Source organism: Cryptomeria japonica, chromosome 1 (genome assembly GCF_030272615.1).
Source record: "Cryptomeria japonica chromosome 1, Sugi_1.0, whole genome shotgun sequence".
In the NCBI taxonomy this organism is placed as follows: Eukaryota; Viridiplantae; Streptophyta; class Pinopsida; order Cupressales; family Cupressaceae; genus Cryptomeria; species Cryptomeria japonica.
In genome coordinates, this window is record NC_081405.1 from 521,687,827 (window position 1) to 521,711,596 (window position 23,770).

Below are 23,770 nucleotides of genomic sequence, written 5' to 3' on the forward strand. Positions count from 1 at the left end.
TTCCTTCCTTGTTTGACCCAATTTTGATGTCCAAGGCATGTTGAAAGAGAGAATGGGATATTGAAATCTTTAAGGACGTTTGAAAGAGTTAAGGAATGAGTGTTTTAGCCAAGGAAGGAAATTTTGCTCCTGACCCTTCCAAAGGGTCCAGAGCGAAATTCCTTACAAGCCTACCTTTTTGACCTTGCTTGGGCTTAAGACTTTGTTCCTTGCATGAGAATGATGTTTAGTTACCTTCTAGAGAAGATTGGAGGTGAAAAGATGAAGGATCAAGTCAAGAATGAGATTTTCGCTCCTGACCCTTCCAAAGGGTCTAGAGCGAAAATCTTAAATCCACCTATTCCTTTCACATTTGTGCCAAGTCAGGCCTAGACAAGGATGATAGAAGCCCTTGAGATTGCCCTTGAATGGATTTTTGTCTCAAAAAATGATGATTTTGGGCTAGAGGAAGAATTTCACTCCTAAACCTTCCAAAGGGTCCAGGGCAAAATTCATTGTAGGTCCTGTCCCTGGCCATGATTTCTAGCGAAATTCCCTTTTCTAGTCACTTTGAGGTCAAGCAAAATGTTGCAAGCATGGGAGAGAGATCCAAGGATAAGAGTCCAAGTAAACAAAGTGAAAAGAATGGAATTGAGTGAGGATAAACAAGCAAATCATGAAATTCGCTCCTAACCCTTTCAAAGGGTCCAGGGCGAAATTGTGCAAAACCTATCTTTTCCCTCAAATTTATGCCAACTCTAGTGTGGATCAAGATTAGAGGTGTCCTTAGGCATGTCCTTGAATTGTCAAGAGTCATCAAATATGAACAAATGAGCTCAACACAAGAAATTCGCTCCTGACCCTTCCAAAGGGTCCAGAGCGAATTTTCTCAAAACCACCTTTTTTCCCAATTTTGTGCCAAGCCTAGTGCTGACTAAGGTGAGTTTTGATGGGAGAGGTCCTTAGAAATAACTTTGACTTGTCAATGATTATCAAATGTGAAGGAATTGAGCCTAAAAAGTGATTTTCATTCCTGACCCTTCCAAAGGGTCCAGAGCGAAAATCCTAAAAACCATCTTTTCTTCCAAAATTTGAGCAAAGTCAAACCTGGACAAGGGCGAGAGAAGTCATTTGGATTGCCTTAGAGTGGATTTTGGTCACCAAGAATGCAAATTTTGAAACCAAAATGAGAATTTCGCTCCTGACCCTTCCAAAGGGTCCAGAGCGAAATTCCTAGGATCGCCCTTTTTGCCTTGCAAATCAAGTCAAGTTTTTGGTTTTTTTGGCCTAGATAGGAGTGAGGCAATGTGTCCTTAGTCTTGGAGGTGGATTAGAGTTGAAAAGATGAGCAAGTAAGCTTAAAATAAGATTTTTCGCTCCTCACCCTTCCAAAGGGTCCAGAGAGAAAATCCTAAAAAACCATATTATCCTCCAAATTTTGTGCTAAGTCAGGTCTAGACTAGGGTGGGAGAAGCTATTTGGAATGCCTTGGAAATATGTTTGACCTTCAAAAGTGTGAATTTTGAGCTAAAAGGTGAATTTCGCTCCTGACCCTTCCAAAGGGTCCAGAGCGAAATTCTTCATCTACCTATTTCCTCCTTGTGTCAAGTCAAGACTAGGAGTCCTAAGGCGTAGTTGAGGTTGAAATGATGTTACTTTGCCCTGCAAGATGAATTGAAGTGAAGAAAATGAAGAGTTGTGACCTAAAAGGTGAATTTCGCTCCTGACCCTTCCAAAGGGTCAAGAGCGAAATTCCCAATTTCACTCAAATTGCTCATGATAGAGGTCAAGGCGTGGATCCCTGGGCTCTGGAGGAAGGAAAACTAGTGTGTGCTCGCCTTGGAAGGTATTTTGGAGAGGAAACATGATGGATTTTGTCCTAAAAGGTGAATTTCGCTCCTGACCCTTCCAAAGGGTCCAGAGCGAAATTCTTAAAAACCTCTCTTTTGCCCCAAATTTGCATCAAGATTGGTGTTGGTTGAGAATGAGGGCATCCTTGGGCATGTATTTAAGCAAGTACGATTGCAAAGTGAGAAAAATTTGAGCCAGGAATGCAAATTTCGCTCCTAACCCTTCCAAAGGGTCCAGGGCGAAATTCTTATGAAGCCCGTCCCTGGAAAGAATCTTGAGCAAACTTCATTTTGATGTCTTCTTGTTGATGATTTAAGGTATAAAATGCTATGTTAGAATAAATATATTATGTGTCCTTAATCATCTTATGGTTTGTCTTGCAGATGAAAGAAGCCCAGACCAAGACAAGGACGACCTTCTCCAGTCTAGCATCATCAAGGACGACCTTCTCAGGTCCAGCATCATCAGGGACGACCTCTTCCAGACCAGCATTTGAAGGAAAGGTACACCATCCATCCTACACATCAAAGACAAAGGAGGTTAAAGAAAGGGTTCGTTGAAGAAGCCAATACTTTCAGAAGAGTTAACTAAAGCTAGCTTCTCAACATCATCAAATTGAACATCAACCAAGTTACAAGTGTCAGGCAAGGTGGCGACCCAGTCATCACTCCTCCAGTCGGATTGGTCCACCTCAGCGTGTCCAGATTCAATGCACCTGACTCATCAAAGATGGCACTAACTTCGATGTACCTACCTCGGTTATCTATTGGTCAAATATTCTAAAGAAGACGTGTGTCCAAATAATGCAATTATTTCATTGGCCAAAATGGAGTTGGTTGTAACAAACCCTAATTAGGGTTTTCATTGTTAAATCTCGGCCGTTGATCTAAGCCATTGAATTGTATTGAGGGCACTATATAAGCCCCGGCTCCTCATTTGTAAAGGCTAATGGTTAGGAGGTTAATAGTTAGTCAGTAGTTAGAAGGTGAATAGTTAGAAATAGTGAATACTCAGTTAGATGGTGTCTATGCCTGTAGCGATGATCTGAACATCATAAAGTTTTCCTCTGAAGATCGCAATAACCTTGTGGAGATGGTCCTGGGATGTCAAAACAAGACTTAGTTAGAATTTCATCAAAGGTCATTCATTGCTCCTACATTCTTAGTGTCAGAATTAGATCCTTTCCTCGCCCTCATCCTTTTCCTTTTTTTTCAAAATCTAGACTAGTGAAATCCTGTGTTCCAGTAATATTCAAAGCGAAATAGACGTTCAGTCATCAAGTGTAAGTCCCCTTGTGATTCCAGCAAAATCACATCATACCACAGAGAGCTTATCCACGAGTAGCGAACCTACATACAAGAACCTTGGAGTTGCCTCGACTGATCCTTTGGCAAGATCTTCAACAGTCGGGAAACTTTGTTCAAGAGAGGATAAGGTACCTTTAGGTATTTTATTTTGTGTTCGCATGTGCATAAAAAACACATCAACAGGTATTAACCCGATAGCATATGTAATGCTATTTGTTATTGGGTTTAGTTCATACCGATAAACATTTATAATCGGGCCATTAACAAAGCATCATAACTAACACCGTTTCAACCGAGTGTTTAAGTATTAAATGTTAGTTACCAAACATAACCAAAATCGGGATGTGCAATATGGAAAGACAGCGATCAATAGGTGCCTTGATCGGTCATGTCTCAAGACATCTATTGACTGGTCTTCTAAAACATATAAAGCCCGACATGAATCATTTGGAGAAGACATATAAAAATATTAATGATCTCTCTCCTTCAGCCTACAACAAAACAATCAGATTATTAGACAATATAATCATATAAAATTCTCACATATATAATTTGTTCTTTTATTGCAATTGAATAAAACTTTACATGGTATCAGAGCGAGGCTAATCGAATCTGAGGCTATTCAATTTCTGAATAATTCAAGAACAAAATTATATATTACATCACATTTCCAAAATGGCCAGCACTATTAGATTCGAAGATAGACTCGGAGGTAGCGATGATTGCTCAACTTGGAAGTTTAGAATCAAAATGATTTTGAGAGAAAACAAAGTTGATTCATATGTTCAAACTGAAAGTGCAGCACCCGAGAATGAACCTGACAAAACAGCATGGATTGAGAGAAATGAAAAGGCTATTAAAATAATAGTTGATGGGGTAAGAAACAACATAATGTCCATCATAAAGAAACAAGAGACGGCTTACAAAATGTTCAAATCACTTGAAAGGACATTTGAGATATCAAATGCAAGTCGTACTCTGGCATTGAAACGAGAGATAAATCATATCACGATGAACAAAGGGGAGACAATCAACTCCTACTTCATGCGAATATCAACCCTAAGAGATGAACTTGCAACCCTTGATTATGAGATCCAGAGTAAAGAATTAAAACTCATTGCTCTAGATGGGTTGCCCAGTGGATGGAATACATTTGTCCAAGGCATTAGTGCAAGGTCCAAATATCCTAAGTTTGAAAGGTTAAGAGATGATTGTCTCCAAGAAGAGTCGAGATTGAACAAAATTGGAATAAAACAAAATAACATAGACGAAGACCTTCAAGTCCTAAATAAAGCATGTCATTGCAACTTGAAGGAGTACTATATGTCCCCGGCATAAAAGAAATCTAGTCTCCATATCAGCACTAGAGGATAATGGATACAGAGTGACCTTCATGGAAAACAAGGTGTTGGCTTGGTTGAGAAATTCTACCATCAAGAAAGCTAAAGTCATTGGACAAAGACAAGGCTATTTGTATGAGCTATGCACAGAGCCCAATTTAGCCTTAATTCATGAAGCCACAAATGCAATGAGGTGTGGCATAGAAGACTAGGCCACCTGAATTATAGGGCTTTATCATCTATGAGAAATCTTGTCACAGGTCTACCTAAGTTGAAGCAATATCATTCAGAGGCATGCAAGGGATGTGCCCTAGGTAAAAATACCAAGGGTGCCTTCCAAAATAGTACTAGGAAGACAAGCAAAATATTAGAATTAGTTCATTCTGATGTATGTGGACCTATGTCCGAACCCTCTCTAGGGGGATTTTTGTATTATGTAATATTTGTTGATGACTACTCTAGGAAAACTTGGATCTACTTTCTGAAATGTAAAGAATCAGAAAAGATCCTCAATAGGTTTAAAGAATTCAAATCACTAACGGAGAACTACTCAGGAAATAAAATCAAAACCCTAAGAACTGACAATGGGGGGGAATATACTTCAAAATTATTTAAAGATTTTTGTAAAAATTCAGGGATTAAGAGGGACTTAACAATACCTTATAATCCTCAACAAAATGGGGTAGCTGAGAGGAAAAATAGGACTATTTTAGAAGCTACCAAAGCCATGATCCTTGATCAAAATCTAAATATCAAACTTTGGGCAGAAGCAACTAGCACTGCGGTATATATACAAAACAGATGTCCTCACTCCCACCTTGAAGATAAAACTCCTGAGGAAGTCTTCACCAAAATAAAGCTAGATATCAGCCAACTTAGGATATTTGGGTGTCCTGTCTATATACATGTACCTAAAGAGAAAAGACTAAAACTAGAACCTTCTGGAAAAAGGGGAATACTTGTAGGATATAGTGAAACATCCAAGGCCTATAGAATTTATATACAAGGTCAAAGAAATATTGAACTTAGTAGGGATGTAATCTTTAAAGAAGACTTAGCCTTCAAAAGAGCCCAAAGTACAACAGAACCTGAAATCTATATCCCTACTCCTAACATAGAAGAAGATCCTACTCCTGAGCTTCAGAGGGAGAATCCTGAGGAGACTATAGGTGAAACTCAAAACCCAACTAGAGAAAAACTCAAGAAAAGACCACTATGGGCCACCAAGACTGTAACAGAAGCTCAGAACTTTGTTGCTCCTTCAGGAACCTTCAGGGAAATTAAAAGGCCTAATAAATTCACTAGTTATGTTGCCCTTATGAATGATCTCTCGAAAGTTGAACCAAACAATGTATCAGATGCACTTGAACATCAAGTATGGAAGGATGCCATGTTCGAAGAGTATCAATCCATTATGAAGAATGATGTTTGGGAGATTGTTCCTAGGCCAACTAAGAAATCTGTTGTTTCATCTAAATGGCTTTTCAAGATCAAACATGCTACAAATGGCAGTATTGAAAAACACAAGGCCAGATTTGTAGCTAGAGGGTTCTCACAAAGGGAAGGAATAGATTATGAAGAAACATTTGCACCTGTTGCCAGATATACATCGGTAAGAGCTATACTAGCCATTGCAGCAGCAAAGGGATGGAAGGTACACCAGATGGATGTTAAGACAGCAGTTTTAAATGGTGAGATCTCAGAAGAAGTCTACCTAGAGCAACCTGAAGGGTTTGAAATTCATAATGCAGAGTCTCATGTATGTAGACTTAAGAAATCTCTCAATGGGCTCAAACAAGCTTCCAGGGCCTGGTATGAAAGAATTGACACCTATCTCTCAAAACTAGGTTTCACTAAAAATGATACAGATCCTAATCTCTACTACAAAAGAAATAAAGATGATATGCTAATATTGATTTTATATGTTGATGACCTATTAATCACAGGAGATGATCACCTTATAGATCAATGCAAGAAAGATCTATCCACAGAATTTGATATGAAGGACTTGGGACTACTTCATTACTTCATAGGGTTAGAAGTATGGCAGAATTCCAATAATATTGTACTAAACCAAGGAAAGTACACCTTGGACATTTTGACGAAATTCGGAATGCTAAATTGTAGACCCATGACCTCTCCTATGGAAACCAACTTACATAAACTTAAAGAAGCAGCAGCAAAATCACAGTCCACTGATCCTACTCAGTACAGACAAATGACTGGGTCCCTAATGTATCTATTAAATACAAGGCCAGATATTTGTTATGTTGTTAATGCTCTAAGTCATTTTATGTGTGAACCTAAGGAGATACACCTGGTGTGAGTAAAACATATTATGAGATACTTACAAGGTACCCTAAACCTTGGTCTTAAATATGAGAAAGTTGATATAGATCTACATGGATTTACAGATTCAGATTGGGCTAGCAGCGTGACTGATAGAAAAAGCACTTCAGGGTGTTGTTTCAATTTAGGTTCAGCCATGATATCTTGGATCAGCAGAAAGAAGTCTTCTGTAGCTCAAAGTTCCACCGAGGCCGAATATATCGCAGCTTCTATGGCTGCCCGAGAGGCAGTATGGCTTAGGAAGTTGCTTGTGGGATTGTTTGGAGAGCCTATGAAACCTACTATTATTCATTGTGACAATCAGAGCTGCATTAAAATTTCAGTAAATCCAGTATTCCATGACAGGTCCAAACATATTGAGATCCCATACCACTATGTACGAGATATGGTTGACAAGAAAGTAATTCAATTAGAATATGTTTGTATAGGAGATCAAACTGCAGACATTCTGACCAAAACTCTTTCCAGAGTGAAGATTGATCACTTCAAAAAAGGTTTAGGTATGATAGAAAGGTAATCTGCTTTGTAAATAAGATGTTTAATGTGTAAACTTCTTTTGTCATGTTGGGACATTTTGGGTTTCACCCCCTGTGTTCGTATCTAAGAGGTGACGATCTCTCAGATTATGAACACTTGTATGTAGACATCATAAGGTGACGATCTTATGATTCTCTAAACCAGTTATCATGTTGGATCTCTGGTATGTCATGGATGTGCCATGATGGTGTTGTGATAAAACATTTGTATAAAATGTTTGTGCACATATCACGACCTGGATAAGATGAGAATTTAACCATCCTCATATGTTTATCCTTAGAATTTAACCATCCTCATATGTTTAGGCAATACTGATATCACGTGTTCAGGTGATATCTTGTCATAATGAAATGATGAATCTTCTATATCACATGATTAGGTGATACTCTATGTCACATACTTAGAGTGATGTTTTATATTTGTATCTTTTGTCCTAATGGTACTTCATATCATATGTATAGATGATATATATTCTTGGAGACAGACATTATTCTGGTTATGAAAGAGAAATGTGATGCAGGTTACTTTATCTATCTTCCAAATCTAAGAGGGAGTGTTAATGCATTAGTAGCTTCTGCAAGATAAGACTTCTCTAACCCGTTAATCTCCTTTATTCTGTTATGGTTTATTCATCTATGCTATTAGATTATCAGATTTATGCTTTCCGAACTGAATATGTTTATCAGATTGTAACATTGATCATGATTATGATATTGGCATTGGATAAAGATGGATTAGATCGACGACTTTCTTAACATAGTTAAGCTGTTGTGAAATATGGATCGAAGAATAATGACAGCGATTTTGGAAGACTGATTGCCGTAAGTTATTGATCGTCTCCATCATTGAATCCGGTTTTTAAATACAAGAGGAAAGGTTGCCTACGTAGGGACATATCCATACGTGGTAGTTGCCACATATGGACATGCCCCTACGGAGGCAACCGTTCATAACAATTAGTTTGTTTATGTTTAATTTCCGAACTGCATGCTCTGTTAATATAATGCGATCGAGAATCACATGGGCATGATATATATAAAATAACCGATTTACCATCAGTTAGATTCACGAGGGCTATATCTTAACACTCCATCTTAACAGGAATGGATCTAAGTAATTTTCTTGGGAGCATATTCTGTCATGACTTCCGACACAATTCAGGACAGCATTTAATATAGTCTTGTCATAAACTCAATATCATGATATCCGGCTCAGTCCGGGACAATCACTTAAGAAGTCAATCATGAGATGATCACATACTTTAGGATCAAGATATCCAGCACAGTTCAGGACAACAACTTAATGTAGTCAATCTTGACACTTGGTCAACTATTGTCAAGATCGTCACTTTGAAATAGTACCCATAAACATAAGAAGATCGTCATCTTCTTGAAAACAGTTAGAATATTGCAATATACATTTTATTTATTTATTCATGAACAAATTACACATGGTAGGAATTTCATCCTAATAATCTCAATTATAATCTAGTCATACCAAGTTTACTTCTGAAGTATTCTATCTTCAATCTTGCAAGTGGCTTGGTGAAGATATCAGCATTTTGTACTTCAGTACTGATGTACACTAGTTTCACGACGTTTCGATCTACCATATCTCTTATGTAGTGATAAGGGATCTCAATATGTTTGGATCGATTGTGAAAAACTGGATTTATTGAGAGCTTGATACAGCTCTAATTATCACAGTGAATTATGGTTGAATTCAGAGTTTTTCCAAATAATCCAAATAATAACTTTCTTAGCCATACTGCTTCACGAGCTCCCATGGAGGCTGCCATATATTCTGCTTCGGTGGAGCTTTGTGCAACTGCTGACTGTTTTCTGCAGAACCAAGATATCATAGCAGAACCAAGACTGAAGCAACACCCTGTAGTACTTTTACGGTTAGTGGTACTTCCGGCCCAATCAAAATCAGAATATCCTTCAAGTTGAATCTCAACATTTTCATACTTTAATCCAAGTCCGATTGTGCCTCGTAAATATCTTAGAATGTGTTTAGCAGCCATTAGATGTATCTTCTTAGGTTCACACATGAAGTGACTTAATACATTTGTAGCATAGCAGATATCAGGACGAGTATTTACCAAATACATGAGTGAACCGATGATTTGTCTGTAGAGTGTGGGATCTGTAGGTTCTGAATCTTCTACCTCAATTTTTAGCTTGTGTAAATTAGTTTCCATTGGTGTAGCTAATGGCTTACACTCCATCATTCCAAATCTAGTTAGAATATCTGTGGTGTACTTTCCTTGATTTAGGAAGATATAGTTTTTCTTCTGCCATACTTCTAATCCGAGAAAATAATGTAGAAGCCCTAGATCCTTCATATCGAATTCTGCTGCCAGATCTTGCTTACATTTCACAATGAGATTATCCTCTCCTGTTATCAAAAGATCATCCACATAAAGGACCAATATAATCATATTGCCATTTGAAGCCTTGAAGTAGATGTTGGGATCTGCTAGGTTCTTGGAGTACCCTAGTTTGGAGAGATAGTTGTCTATCCTTGCATACCAGGCCCTAGGTGCTTGTTTTAGCCCATAGAGAGCTTTCTTTAGTTTACAAACATAGCAATTTTTATCACGTATGGTGAATCCTTCTGGTTGTTTTATATATACTTCTTCTTCAATTGAACCATTTAGGAAGGCAGTCTTTACGTCCATTTGGTGAATTTTCCATCGTTTGGATGCTGCAATTGTAATGATTGTTCTTACTGACGTATACCGAGCAACTGGGGCAAATGTCTCTTCATAATCAATTCCTGCTTTCTGAGAGAATCCCCTGGCCACAAAGCGAGCTTTATGTTTTTCAATGCTGCCATCAGATGCATATTTGATCTTGAATAACCACTTGGATGAGACAACTGATTTGTCTTTTGGTCTAGGCACTATATCCCAAACATCATTCTTTGGTATAGATTGATATTCTTCAACCATAGCATCTTTCCAAGCCTGTTTTGATAAAGCTTCTCTGACATTTGTTGGTTCAGAATTTATGAGTTCGATTAGAAGTACAACATAACATTTTAGAGTTCTTGTTCTCTTATTTTCTTTGGAAATTTCATTTGGTTCTACATTATTCTCTTCAATCATTTTCCTTGCCCATAGAGGTCTTTTCTTGTTATTGAGTGTTTCAATATTTTCATCAACAAGAGGTTTAGAAGCTCTTATGATGTCCTCCCTCTCAGTGTCCGAAGGTTCGGAATTTTCTATGATATTCTCCCTCTCAATCTCAGTTATGTGATCTTCTTCTTCTTTAGTAATGTTATCATCCTTAGGTTCTTTGAGTGTAGTGTTTTCTTCAAACTTTACATCTCTACTTATCTCAACAGATTTTTTCCCTGGAATGTAAATGCGATATCCTTTAGTATTTTCACTATAGCCAATGAAGATACCTCTTTTTCCGGATGGTTCTAGTTTTTTCCTCTTTTCTTTAGGAACATGTATATATACAGGAGATCCAAATATCCTTAAACGACTTAAGTCTGGTTTGTTCCCTGTAAAAGCTTCTTCAGGAGTTATGTTTTCTAGAACTGAGTGTGGACATCTGTTTTGAATGTAGACTGACCTATTTGAAGCTTCTGCCCAAAATGAAGTGTGTAAGTTTTGGTCATGCATCATGGCTTTTGCTGCTTCAATTATGGTTTTGTTCTTTCTTTCTGCTACTCCGTTCTGTTGTGGATTATATGGTACAGTATACTCCCTCTTAATCCCAACAGAATTACAAAAGTCTTTGAAGTTGTCAGATGTATATTCTCCCCCATTGTCGGATCTTAACACCTTAATTTTCTTCCCTGACTGGTTTTCTACTAGTGCCTTGAATTCTTTGAACTTAGATAGTACTTCATTTGAGTCTTTGCACTTTAGAAAATATATCCATGTTTTTCGAGAGTAGTCGTCAACAAAGATTATGTAGTATAAGGATCCAGTTAGGGATGGTGTTGACATGGGACCGCATAGGTCCGAGTGAATTAGTTCTAAAATAACTTTTGATTTGTGCTCGCTTGAGGGAAAGGAAACTTTCACATTCTTTCCCAAGGTACATCCTTTGCAAATGCATGTGTGTTCAAATTTTAGTTGGGGCAGTCCTGAAGTAATCTTCTTTATGTTGGATAGAGCACTATATCTTAGGTGTCCTAATCTTTTGTGCCATAATTTATTATTATTTGAAACTTCAAGATTTAGTGCTTCCTTTTGATCACTGCATAGTTTGTATAGGCTACCATCTCTTGAACCTACTATTATGGCATTTTTGACATTTGTATTTTTAGGCCAGAGTAGAACTTTATCTTCATTGAAGGTAACCCGATATCCTTGATCAGCTAGGCCTAAGATTGAGACTAGATTTCTTTTTATTCCAGGTAAAAACAGAACATCCTAATTGTAGAGATACTCCATTTCTTAGTTTGATAGTACAGGTCCCAATTCCTTTCACAGGATATGTGGAGTTATCTCCAATAGTAACCTCTTCACTTGAGTGCCCGTCAAGTGTTTCAAACTAATTTCTGAATCCAGTTATATGCCTTGATGCTCCACTGTCTATGATCCAAGTGTTTTTATTTGTATTTATTTCCCTTGATAGGGCTAAGAAGAAAAGTGAGTTTTCTCCTTTGACTTCGGCTAGAGTAGCTTGTGTTTTCTTCCTTTCTAGACAATTCCTGTGAGTGTGCCCATATTTGTCGCATTTGTAACACTGAATTTTAGACATATCTCTTTTCTGATGGTTTTTATTTCCTCTCTTCCGTTTGGAGAACTTTTTCTTGTTGTTGAAGGTATTTCTATTAAGTGCTTGGATTTCTCCTTCTTTATTTGGCCCTAATCCTCTTCAGATTAGTCGAGATTCCTCTTGAATGCACTCATTCTTAAGTTGTTCAAATTTGGGTAAGGGGGGTGTTCTGCTAATACATTGAACGTAGGATTCCCATGAAATTGGTAATCCTCTTAGGGCTATGAGAGAGATTTCTTGATCATCTACCTCATTTCCAATAGTTTGTTATTGGTCTTTTACTTCAGATATCCTTGAAAAGTATGTAGATATTGTATCATCTTTATTCATCTTTATGTTTAAAAGTTGTTGTTTCAAGGTTAACATTCTGCTCGCATTGTTAACTTCATATGTATTTTTAATGGTTTTAAATATTTCATATGCTTTAGGCAGTCTGGCTATAGATGGAAGAATATGATCTTTGACTGAGTCAATAATTATTTTCTTTGCTTTATTATTACGCCTTTTCCAGGTAGATTTCTCTGGTTCATCATTTGGCATGTCTAGATTTTCTTTTATGTAAGACTCTAATTCTAGTTCTTCAAGAATGGCAATGATTCGTATCTTCCAGGAAACGATGTTGGAGGCTCCTTCGAGTCTATCTTCCACTCTCATATTACTTGACATTTTGAATATTTTCTTAGTCGGATATATCCTCTACGTATATAGCCTCTGCGTCGATTTGTTATTTACTTCTGATAAATGCTTATTAGTAATATGGCTGTCTAATTTATTCTCTTAATATGCTGGCTCTGATACCATGTTGTGAAATATGGATCGAAGAATAATGACAGCGATTCTGGAAGACTGATTGTCATAAGTTATTGATCGTCTCCATCATTGAATCCGGTTTTTAAATACAAGAGGAAAGGTTGCCTACGTAGGGACATGTCCATACGTGGCAGTTGCCACGTATGGACATGCCCCTACAGAGGCAACCGTTCATAACAATTAGTTTGTTTATGTTTAATTTCTGAACTGCATGCTCCGTTAATATAATGCGATCGAGAATCACATGGGCATGATATATATAAAATAACCGATTTACCATCAGTTAGATTCATGAGGGCTATATCTTAACATAAGCGTCGGTCTAAATGCTATCGGGCTAATAACCCAATAGCATATTAATGTCGATTCATTTATGAATCGGCATTAATATGCTATCGGGGTATTAACCCGATAGCATATGTAATGCTATTTGTTATCGGGTTTAGTTCATACCGATAAACATTTATAATCAGGCCATTAACAAAGCATCAAAACTAATACCGTTTCAACCGAGTGTTTAAGCATTAAATGTTAGTTACCAAACATAACCGAAATCGAGATGTGCAATATGGAAAGACACCGATCAATAGGTGCCTTGATCGGTCATGTCTAAAAGACATGACCGGTCAAGACATCTATTGACCGGTCTTCTAAAACATATAAAGCCCGACATGAATCATTTGGAGAAGACATATAAAAATATTAATGATCTCTCTCCTTCAGCCTGCAACAAAACAATCAGATTATTAGACAATATAATCATATAAAATTCTCACATATATAATTTGTTCTTTTATTGCAATTGAATAAAACTTTACAGCACTTGTAGACTTGATTTATCATTATGAATGAATATTGAACAATATTTCTTGATACTCAACATTATCCAATTTGCTCAATGTAATGATGATGAGAAGCAAACTTTGATTCACTCTTCTGAAACTATCTGCTTCTTTAATTATGTATATTGTGTGATGACCTTGATTGTTCCTCCCTCGTTCTTGATACATTTGACGAATGGTGCACCTGGTTGAATGTAACTCTTCAATGTACTATCTTCGATTCTTGGATTCCCAAAGAGAATTCAAGATTGTAAACTATTCTCTCACCATGTAGTTTATCTTTCATGCTCTAGTGTTTGTTGATGAAGCTTCTTGGAGAGGTCTTCCTTGTATCTTGATCTAGGTGTTGAAATTTTCTCCTTGAGATACCTGCTCCAATCTTCCTTCAACCTAGTCCTTTTGATCTCTTTCCTTACCTCCTTTGGGTAATTCGCTTTGGGACCTTGGCAGGGCACATGAAATGATAAGAATTCGCTCTTGTACCTTTGCAAGGTACGTCACCTTGATCAAAAAATTCTCTCTATGTCCTCTCCAAGGTACCTCATCTTGATAAAAAATTCACTCTATGTCCTTTGCAAAGTACATGACTTGGAGATGAAATTCACTCTAGGACCTTAGCAAGGCACATCAAAATTTCGCTCTGGATCCTTCGGAAGGTACATAATTTGGAAAGTTCAGTCTCAAGCCTCTGCAAGGTACAGGGTCCAAGTGAGAAATTCGCTCCATGTCCTTAGCAAAGTACACTGCCTTAAGGTATTTCGCTTCAAACAGGCTGCAAGGTACATGGTTCTTAATGAATTTCGCTCCAAATCAAGAGTAAGGTACATGCCTCTTGATGAAAATTTTGCTCCAAATGTGTGGTAAGGGACGGGCTTTTACCAATTTTACTCAAATTAAGGAGCAGGGTACATTGTCTTGGTGGAAGAATTTACTCCAAAAATGATGCAAGGGACAGATTTAAGACAAACTCGCTCTAATCTTGAGGCAAGGTACATGATCTAACCAAATTCATTCTTGATCCCTTGCAAGGTACACAACTTAACAAAAATTTGCTTTGGACCCTTAGGAAAGTACATGTCCTTGAGAAGAAATTCGCTCTATGTCCTTTGCAAGGTACATGACTTGGAGATGAATTTGCTCTAGGACCTCAGCAAGGTACATGATCTCAATAAGAATTTCGCTCCAACTAGGCTACAAGGGACATAATCTCTCCAAATTCTCTCTTGACCCTTGGCAAGGTATGGGAGCTAAATGCAAAAATTTTGCTCCAATCAATGCTTGGAATTGAAGTTCGCTCTTCCCTTTGAGTTTATGAAGTTATCTTTTAACTCCAAATCTACTCTCACATCTTTCGCTCTTCCACATGAAATTTGCTCTCTGATCCATGCACTTGGAGTATCTCTTAAACTTTGCCTTTGAACTTGCTCTTAAAATCACTCCTTCCTTTGTACTTAAAATTTGTTCTTGAAGGCCAACACATGAAGTTCTTTTTCAAAACGATGATGCCCAAATCGAAATTTGAAGGAGTCAAAATATACATTCTATGCTAGATCGGTGACTGAAAGGATTAAAACCATTTGTGTGAGTTGATCAGATCAGATAAGATCAGATAAGATCAATCTTTGATTGTTTTGTTGACACAAAGTAAATTGGTAATTTAGCTTCCATTTGCATTGGCTTATCCCTTTGATCAGGTGATGATTGCCCTTCCCTGCTAAGACAGACCGGTCTTTTGACTTCTTTTGCATGCAATGATCTGATTTATCAAAGTTTGCTTTCCTTCACCTTTTGAATACTCCCTGATTTGGGGCTGCCATCTATCTCCTGCAATTTCAACATTTTAAATTACGGTATTGAAAGGATATTGAAAGCAAAAACAATGAAGGGTTATTACATTCTGAGAATAAGAGAATTATAAAATCTAATAGCTATTTTGATTTCCAGCCTTAGACTCATATCCTATCCCTTCATTAATTCAAATCACGTTAATACAATTCCATCAACAATAGAAACAAAATTTGATAATTGAAAGCCTTAGAAACGAGCCATCTTGAGGTAATCACGATGTTCAAAACTCTACATGTCTACTCCAAACCTTAGTGCTGTTTGCTCGAATTCCAACCTTAATGCTGTTTGCTCGAATTCCAACCTTAATGCTTGCCCAAATCTTTCTCTGTTTTCTGCTCTCTCCTCATTTTGATCTGATAGGCAGAAATCTGTCTTTGTTGAGGTCTGCAATATTGGCTTCAATGCTTGATAATACCTCCTTTTATATCTAATTTTTCCTTATGTGGATTTAAATATCCAGTGCTTTACTTATAAGACAAATCTTTTACTCCCAAGGCCAGCTTGTTTATTTTCTTGGTGCCACACCTTGCCTTTATATTTTACCGTGGATTAAAGGGGCTTGAGCATGTGTCATAATGGTGAGGTTGATACTTAAAAAAATGCCTCAAAACCTTCTCTCCATCTTAGAATTTGCTGGGGCCCAAGCAATGATGTGGCAAGGCATGTGAAGACTTCTAAAACTTTCAGCTTTCAAGTTTGTGGGCCCAAGTAATATGTGGCATGGCAGGTAATTAAAATGTAATGTCCCCTACTAGGATTGGTCATGTTTTAGCCATAATCAATCTTTTTCAATATACATGACTCACGCCAAATATATTAGGTGACATTTTTACCTTAACATGAATCCAGACAGTGATATTCCACTACTCAATCAATTAATTATTCACAAATAAATTGTTCATCTATCATACATTCATAATTCTGAATGCTAGTGTCAAACCAATTGTAATGTCCCCTACATGAAAACATCTCCTAACTGTTTATTATCTTATGAACTCTTTCTGATTCACAATCTAATATTGTTATTTGTCGGATTAAGACATTATGTATATACATATATATATAACCTTATATATATATATATATATATATATATATATATATATATATATATATATATATATATATATATATATATATATCATAGAAACGGGACTCGCCTAAACTCAGTGAGTCCGAGTCCGAGTCCGAGTCCGAGTCATGCTCGTCGAGTCTCTGGGACTCGGACTCGGACTCGTCCAAGTTTGGCGAGCAAACTCGCCAGACTCGCCGAGTTGGCGAGTTTGGCTCAAACTCGCCAAACTCGGCGAGTCTTGAACCCCAAACTGGGCTATTGGCTAGGTTAGTAAAATAACAAAAAAAATACATTTTAAAAAGTTATTTTAAATGAATGGTATCGTCTTTGTTCACTACAACCTTCGCCTAAGAATGAGAAAAATTAGGGTTAGAACATGTCAGCCAATAGAAAAATAACACCCGACACCTTTATTAAATAATAAGTTTTTTGGCCTCACGGGGCGCTGCCCCTCGACCCGGCCTTGTATCGCGACAGGGAGCGCGCAAGGGGTGCTGCCCCCAAATCCCCGTCGAAAAATATGGGGGGAAACTGCGTCGATAGAAGTAGGGAAAATTTAAGCTCCGCGTCTGACACTGATTGGATCGACCAAGTAGATATAGAGGCTGAGACTGTAGCCATGGCAGAGGAGGAGCGGAGAGCACGAGCACAGATAGGAGATTCAGAGGCACATAGTGACACACATGTTCCTGATGTTGGTGAGCAAGGCATGGTGTCACGAGGAGCGGCTATGGTTGTCGAATCATCCAGGACCTACCTTAGACGCCTTCGCAAGGGGCCGGGGCCAGAGTGTGCAGGCTCCTCTGAGCCATAGGCTTGTAGTTGTATTTACCTTTGGTATTTGTATGAAACATTTGATGATGATCATATGATGACATGGATTTTTTATTCCATGAGTTTTGTAATATTGTATACATTTGACAATATTTATATATCTATGTTTGTTATTTCCTTCAGCTACAATTTGCGTTTATGCTTATGTGATTGATGTATACTTATGTATGTAATCAAATGAGCCGAGTTTGATGATGTTATTGTGTCTTTAAGGTGTATTCAATAAAGGGTGCCAGAAACAAGTTTTAAATCTTTAAAAATCTCTAAATTTCTTGAGTTTTTCACTTTCCCGAGTCCAGCCGAGTCTGGAGCCGAGTCCTGAGTCCGAGTCCGAGTCGGCCTTGCCGAGTCCGAGCCGAGTCCGAGTCCCATTTCTTTGATATATATATATATATATATATATATATAAATAAATAAATAAAATAATATAATCCATTATTGATATATTTGCTAATTTCCTATAATATACATTACTGATATTACCACTTCTTAAGACATTAGTTGTTATTATATTCAATGGCGGGTAAAAGGGTAGACAGATTCTGATGCATAACAAATCTGGTTTGCCACTATTATGAAATTAATTATTACTAGTATACATATTACAATGTATGTTAAATTCTGAATATAAACATTATCGGGTTTCATGGGCTCAGAGAAACGGGACTCGCCCGGACTCGCCCAGACTCGGGCGAGTCCGAGTACGAGTCATGCTCGGCGAGTCCTAGGGACTCGGACTTGGACTCTAGGACTCGGACTCGGACTCGTCCGAGTCTTGTGAGTAAACTCGCAAGACTCGCCGAGTTGGCGAGTTTGGCTCAAACTCGCCAAACTCGGCGAGTCCTGAGCCCCAAACTCGGCCACTGGCTGGGTTAGTAAAATGACAAAAAAAAACATTTTTAAAAGTTTTTTTAAAAAGAATGGTATTGTCTTTGTTCACTACAACCTCCGCCTGAGAATGAGAAAAATTACGGTTACAACATGCCAGCCAATAGAAAAATAACACCCGACACCTTTATTAAATGATAAGTTTTTTTGGCCTCGCGGGCCGCTACCCCTTGACCCCGCAAGGGGCGATGCCTCTTGACCCCATCTTGGGGGCGCTATCCTCAAACCCCCGTTGAAAAATATGGGGGGAAATTGCGTCGATAGAAGTAGGGAAAATTTAACCTCCGAGTCTGACACTGATTGGATCGACCAGGTAGACATAGAGGCTGAGACTGTAGCCATGGCAGAGGAGGAGCGAAGAGCACGAGCACACACAGGAGATTCAGAGGTAGATAGTGACACGGATGTTCCTGATGTTGGTGAGCATGGCATGGTGTCACGGGGAGCGGCCATGGCTGTTCAATCATCCAGGACCTACCTTAGACGCCTTCGCAGGGGGCCAGGGCTGGAGGGTGCAGGCTCCTCTTAGCCATAGGCTTGTAGTTGTATTTACCTTTGATATTTGTATGAAACATTTGATGATGATCATATGATGACATGGATTTTTTATTCCATGAGTTTTGTAATATTGTATACATTTGACAATATTTATATATCTATGTTATTTCCTTCAGCTACAATTTGTGTTTATGCTTATGTGATTGATGTATACTAGTGTATGTAATCAAATGAGCCGAGTTTAATGATGTTATTGTGTCTTTAAGGTGTATTCAATAAAGGGTGCCTGAAACAAGTTTTAACTCTTTAAAAATCTCTAAATTTCTTGAGTTTTTCACTTTCCCGAGTCCAGCCGAGTCTGGAGCTGAGTCTGACACTAAGTCCCAAGTCTGAGTCCAAGTCGGCCTCGCCGAGTCCGAGCCAAGTCCGAGTCCCGTTTCTTTGCATGGGCTTCATATATTAAGCATACTTATTAAACACATCCTCATGCATACCACCAAGAATAAGGATGTTACCGGCTGCAACTAATTAATAACAATTCTGATCTGATCTGATCGATGGCTGCCAGATATTCTATATTCCCCTTTGTTGTATATTAACAGTATTGCATAATCCATTAACATCATTATATTAGCATTATGTTGATAGTAATCACTTCAGATTATATTATGTTGGCAGCATTATATCAGATTACATTAGATCGTATTCTTGGCTTAACTTATATTAACAACATTATGTAATACCTTAAATATATTTTAAAATATCAGCACTACAGTATTGTAATATGTTACCAACATTATGTTGTATTGAATTCATTATGTTATATTATGGTAAGAACATTATGTTATATTAATATCTTCATCCTATATGATATCAACAGTACTAAACAATGTTAACAGCATTAAATTATATTATATTATCAGTGATATGTTCTCAGGTTCGTACCTGACGTAACTCCTAGACAATATAATAGTAGACGTTTTTTTGTCTTCTTTTTCTTTCTTATTGCTGACGTAATTGCTGAATGATTCTCTCCTGATGATTGTTTGAATGAATCCAATCTCCCTATATATCTTGCAACCAAAAGGATCGGTTGTACTCCAAATGGCATGGCTTTTACCTCTTCACAACCCACCTATGATACTGTCTAATATGATCTTAATTATTACTAACTAATCCCAAGTGGTGATACTTGGTATTTTAATTGGCTTTATTGACTTAGTCTCTTACATCCTCTTTCATATTGCTTGGAACGTAAACACTTGACTTCCTTCTAAATTTGAGTCTTACGTAGCATTGAAGGTTCATAAACTCTCCGTCTAGTCTTCAAGGTAATTTATTATTGGCAGAAGTACAATAGCTCTACCAAATAATAAAGAGGCTGAAATATTAAACACCCACAATAATACCGAAAGCCAAGATAATGAAAGTGTTATCTCCCTTATCGCAGAAAATTGTGAAGTCTCATAAATGAGACAATTTTCTAATCGATGGTGTCTTTTTCCTCTTTATATTGATAGGCGGAAACATGACATATGTTGCCATCATTATCTTTGTTTTATTTATTAATCACAAACGCTGGCCATACTATATGCATGGGTCTGTGTCTAAACCAAAGAAACGGGACTCGGACTCGGCTCGGACTCGGCAAGGCCGACTCGGACTCGGACTCGGGACTCGGCGTCAGACTCGGCTCCAGACTCGGCTGGACTCGGGAAAGTGAAAAACTCAAGAAATTTAGAGATTTTTAAAGATTTAAAACTTGTTTCAGACACCCTTTATTGAATACACCTTAAAGACACAAAAACATCATTAAACTCGGCTCATTTGATTACATACACAAGTATACATCAATCACATAAGCATAAATGCAAATTGTAGCTGAAGAAAATAAGAAACATAGATATATAAATATTGTCAAATGTATACAATATTACAAAACTCATGGAATAAAAAATCCATGTCATCATATGATCATCATCAAATGTTTCATACAAATACCAAAGGTAAATAGTAAAACTAAATACAACTACAAGTGTACAAGCCTATGGCTGAGATGGCCGTGCACCCTCTCGCCCTGGCCCCCTGCGAAGGCGTTTAAAGTAGGTCCTGGATGATTCAGCAGCCATAGTTGCTCCCCGTGACACCATGCCATGCTCACCAACATCAGGAACGACTGTGTCATGCTCACCAACATTAGGAACAGCTGTGTCACTCCGAGTCTCAATATTTCCTGTCTCTGCTCGTGTTCTCTGCTCCTCCTCTACCATGGCTACAGCCTCAGCCTCTATATCTACCTGGTCGATCCAATCAATGTCATCGTCACTAAATACAGCTGTAGGAGTCCCAGGAGCTGTCTGATTCTCATTGGCCCACTCTGCTTCAAGATCAACCTCATCTAGAATGATAGGAGACATGTCAACTGTTGCATTCTTTCTCATTCTCAGGCGGAGGTTGTAGTGAACAAAGACGAGATCATTCATCTTCTCCACAGATAATCTATTGCGCCTCTTGGAGTGTATGTGCTCAAACATACTCCAATTGCGCTCACAACCTGATGCGCTGCATGGTTGGCTCAAGATACGAATGGCCAACTTCTGAACATTTGGTGTCTCTGGGCCAAAAAAGTTCCACCAATGATCTGAGTTTGAAATCAGAAAAATAAATAAAATCAGTCTCACTCATGAACTCATTTAACAAGTTACCATATAGTATTGAATACAACTAAAATTAAGCCTAACAATTTATTTTTACCTGGCATCATAGTTGTTCTAGCGTGTTTGGCGACAGGACGAGAGAAGGTCTCCCCTTGTGCATCTGAGAACATCTGTAGCTCTCGAAAAAGGTCTATCTGAGAAGTACCGGCAGGTCCCATCTTCTCCATGATTGCATATAGCCCATTAAGGACCTCCGCATCAGCCTTGAAAGAAGGGATAAAACGGAATGCCGGATTCAAATAATAGGCTGCCGCATGGATGGGCCTATGTAGCTGATGATGCCATCTCCTATCAATGATCTCCCAAATGGGACCATACTTGCTCTCATCTGCTCCATAGACGAATTTGATGGCCTCCTTCGCCCTATCCATGCCCTCATATATATAGCCCATTGCGGGCTTATCTCCATCCGCAACTCGCAAGAAAACCACCAAGGGCTTAACAAACTGCAAAATTGAAAATATTGTGTAATTTAGAAAAATGAGCAAATAAGAGAATACATATAATAACTTATAAAACATGAAGCTAAATTGTAGAATTTATAAAAAAATTACTTTCACTATCTCATCACAAGGGACCCAAAAGCCTTGCTCATCAAAAATGTAGTCTGCCATCTCTATCCCTGCAGGGGTGGTAGCATAGGATGAGGAAGACCACTCCTCACCAACAATCATACGTCTCAAGGCAGGCTTAGACCTAAGCATGGACTGCAATGTGAGGAAGTTTGTGGCAAATCTTGTGATTCCTGGACGATGCAACTCCTTCTGCTCTGTGTATTGTCTCATAAGAGCCAACACCCATGAATGATTATATACAAATTTGCAGACATTTCTTGCCCTTTCTACACATCTCTTGACCCATGGGATTTTTCCAATATCCTCCAACATGAGGTCAATGCAATGAGCAGCACATGGAGTCCAAACTATAGATGGGTGCCTCTCCATCAATAGTCTACCTGCAGCAACATAATTTGTTGCATTGTAAATTGTAATTAATGGAGGTACAAACTACAAGATAGTAATTAATTTGCAAACAAAATTAGTTTGTAATCAAAAGTTTACCCGCAGCAACATAATTTGCTGCATTGTCGGTCACCACCTGTACCACGTTCTCCTCACCCACATCTTCAATCACCTCCTCTATCTGCTCACATAGGTAGGTGGCATTCTTGCAATGGGCGGAGGCATCAATGGACTTGATGAAAACGGTGCCCCCTGAAATTAAAAAATAAAGCTAGGTCAATGATCATTCAATAAACCATTAGATAAAAAATAAAAAATTAAAGACTATATGAAACTAAAATTAATCAATCACCTGCGGAAGAAACAAGAAAATTAAGGAGAGTTCTATTTCTCCTATCCGTCCAACCATCAGTCATGATGGTGCAACCTTTAGTGCTCCATATGTGGCGTTGTTCATCTAAATCCTTTTTCACATCATCCACCATTTGAGACAAAATGGGTCCCCTCAAATCACTCTCACTAGGGGCTTTGAACCCCGCCCTGCATATGGTAATGGCATCAACCATTTGTTGCCAATAAGGAGACTTGTCACAAAGAAACTCAATGAGATAAGTTAGGTATAAAAATTCAATGAGATAAGTTAAGTATAAAAATTAAAACAATCAAAGTTATCAAACATAAAAGTAAAACATTCACCTGGCTACAAAGAATGGAATACAGCTGTAGCTCCAAAACCTGCCAATTGCCATTTTAGCAGCATCATGGACCTCCTTGTTCCAACCCATGCCCTCAAGCGACGGTTGGGACCCAGGAGTAGTGCGAGGCACAAAGAAGGAATCCAACCTAGATTTACGAATCCTAGGTCCAATGGTAACATTCCCACTATGACTACTAGTGGTAGGAGCATGAGAAGTGGCGGTGGCAGTGGCACTGCCACTTATAGAAGCAAAAGCAGAAACGGAAGCACCAGCAGTAGCAAACTGAGTGGGACGATATGGAGGTAAGGAAGATGTTACATTCATTATCTTGGTAGTAACTTATATTATTAAGAATTTCAATTGGAATAAATGTAATGAGTCTGATTAGCCATATCGACAAAGAGGATAGATAGCACAATGTTTGGATACTTTCCTCAAGTATTAAATGGACTATGCTTAACTCCCTATTCGCCATTAATGAGAGAGAGGA

At 38.1% G+C, this 23,770-nt stretch overlaps 1 protein-coding gene across 2 annotated transcripts; it reads right to left on the bottom strand.

Moving 5' to 3' along the window:
* Nucleotides 1-20,688: 20,688 nt before the first annotated feature.
* On the bottom strand, nucleotides 20,689-23,184 carry LOC131875331 (uncharacterized). Of its 2 annotated transcripts, none has more exons than XM_059219424.1 (4): nucleotides 22,935-23,184; nucleotides 22,682-22,834; nucleotides 21,658-22,575; nucleotides 20,689-21,517 (listed from the first exon to the last, which is right to left on the bottom strand). In XM_059219424.1, the coding sequence occupies exons 3-4, from the start codon at nucleotides 22,139-22,141 to the stop codon at nucleotides 20,949-20,951; spliced, it is 1,053 nt and encodes a 350-aa protein (XP_059075407.1). In that variant the 5' UTR covers nucleotides 22,142-22,575; nucleotides 22,682-22,834; nucleotides 22,935-23,184; the 3' UTR covers nucleotides 20,689-20,948. The 2 variants fall into 2 exon arrangements, with proteins under 2 accessions (XP_059075407.1, XP_059075406.1); XM_059219423.1 differs by having other exon boundaries at nucleotides 20,694-21,544.
* Nucleotides 23,185-23,770: the final 586 nt, after the last annotated feature.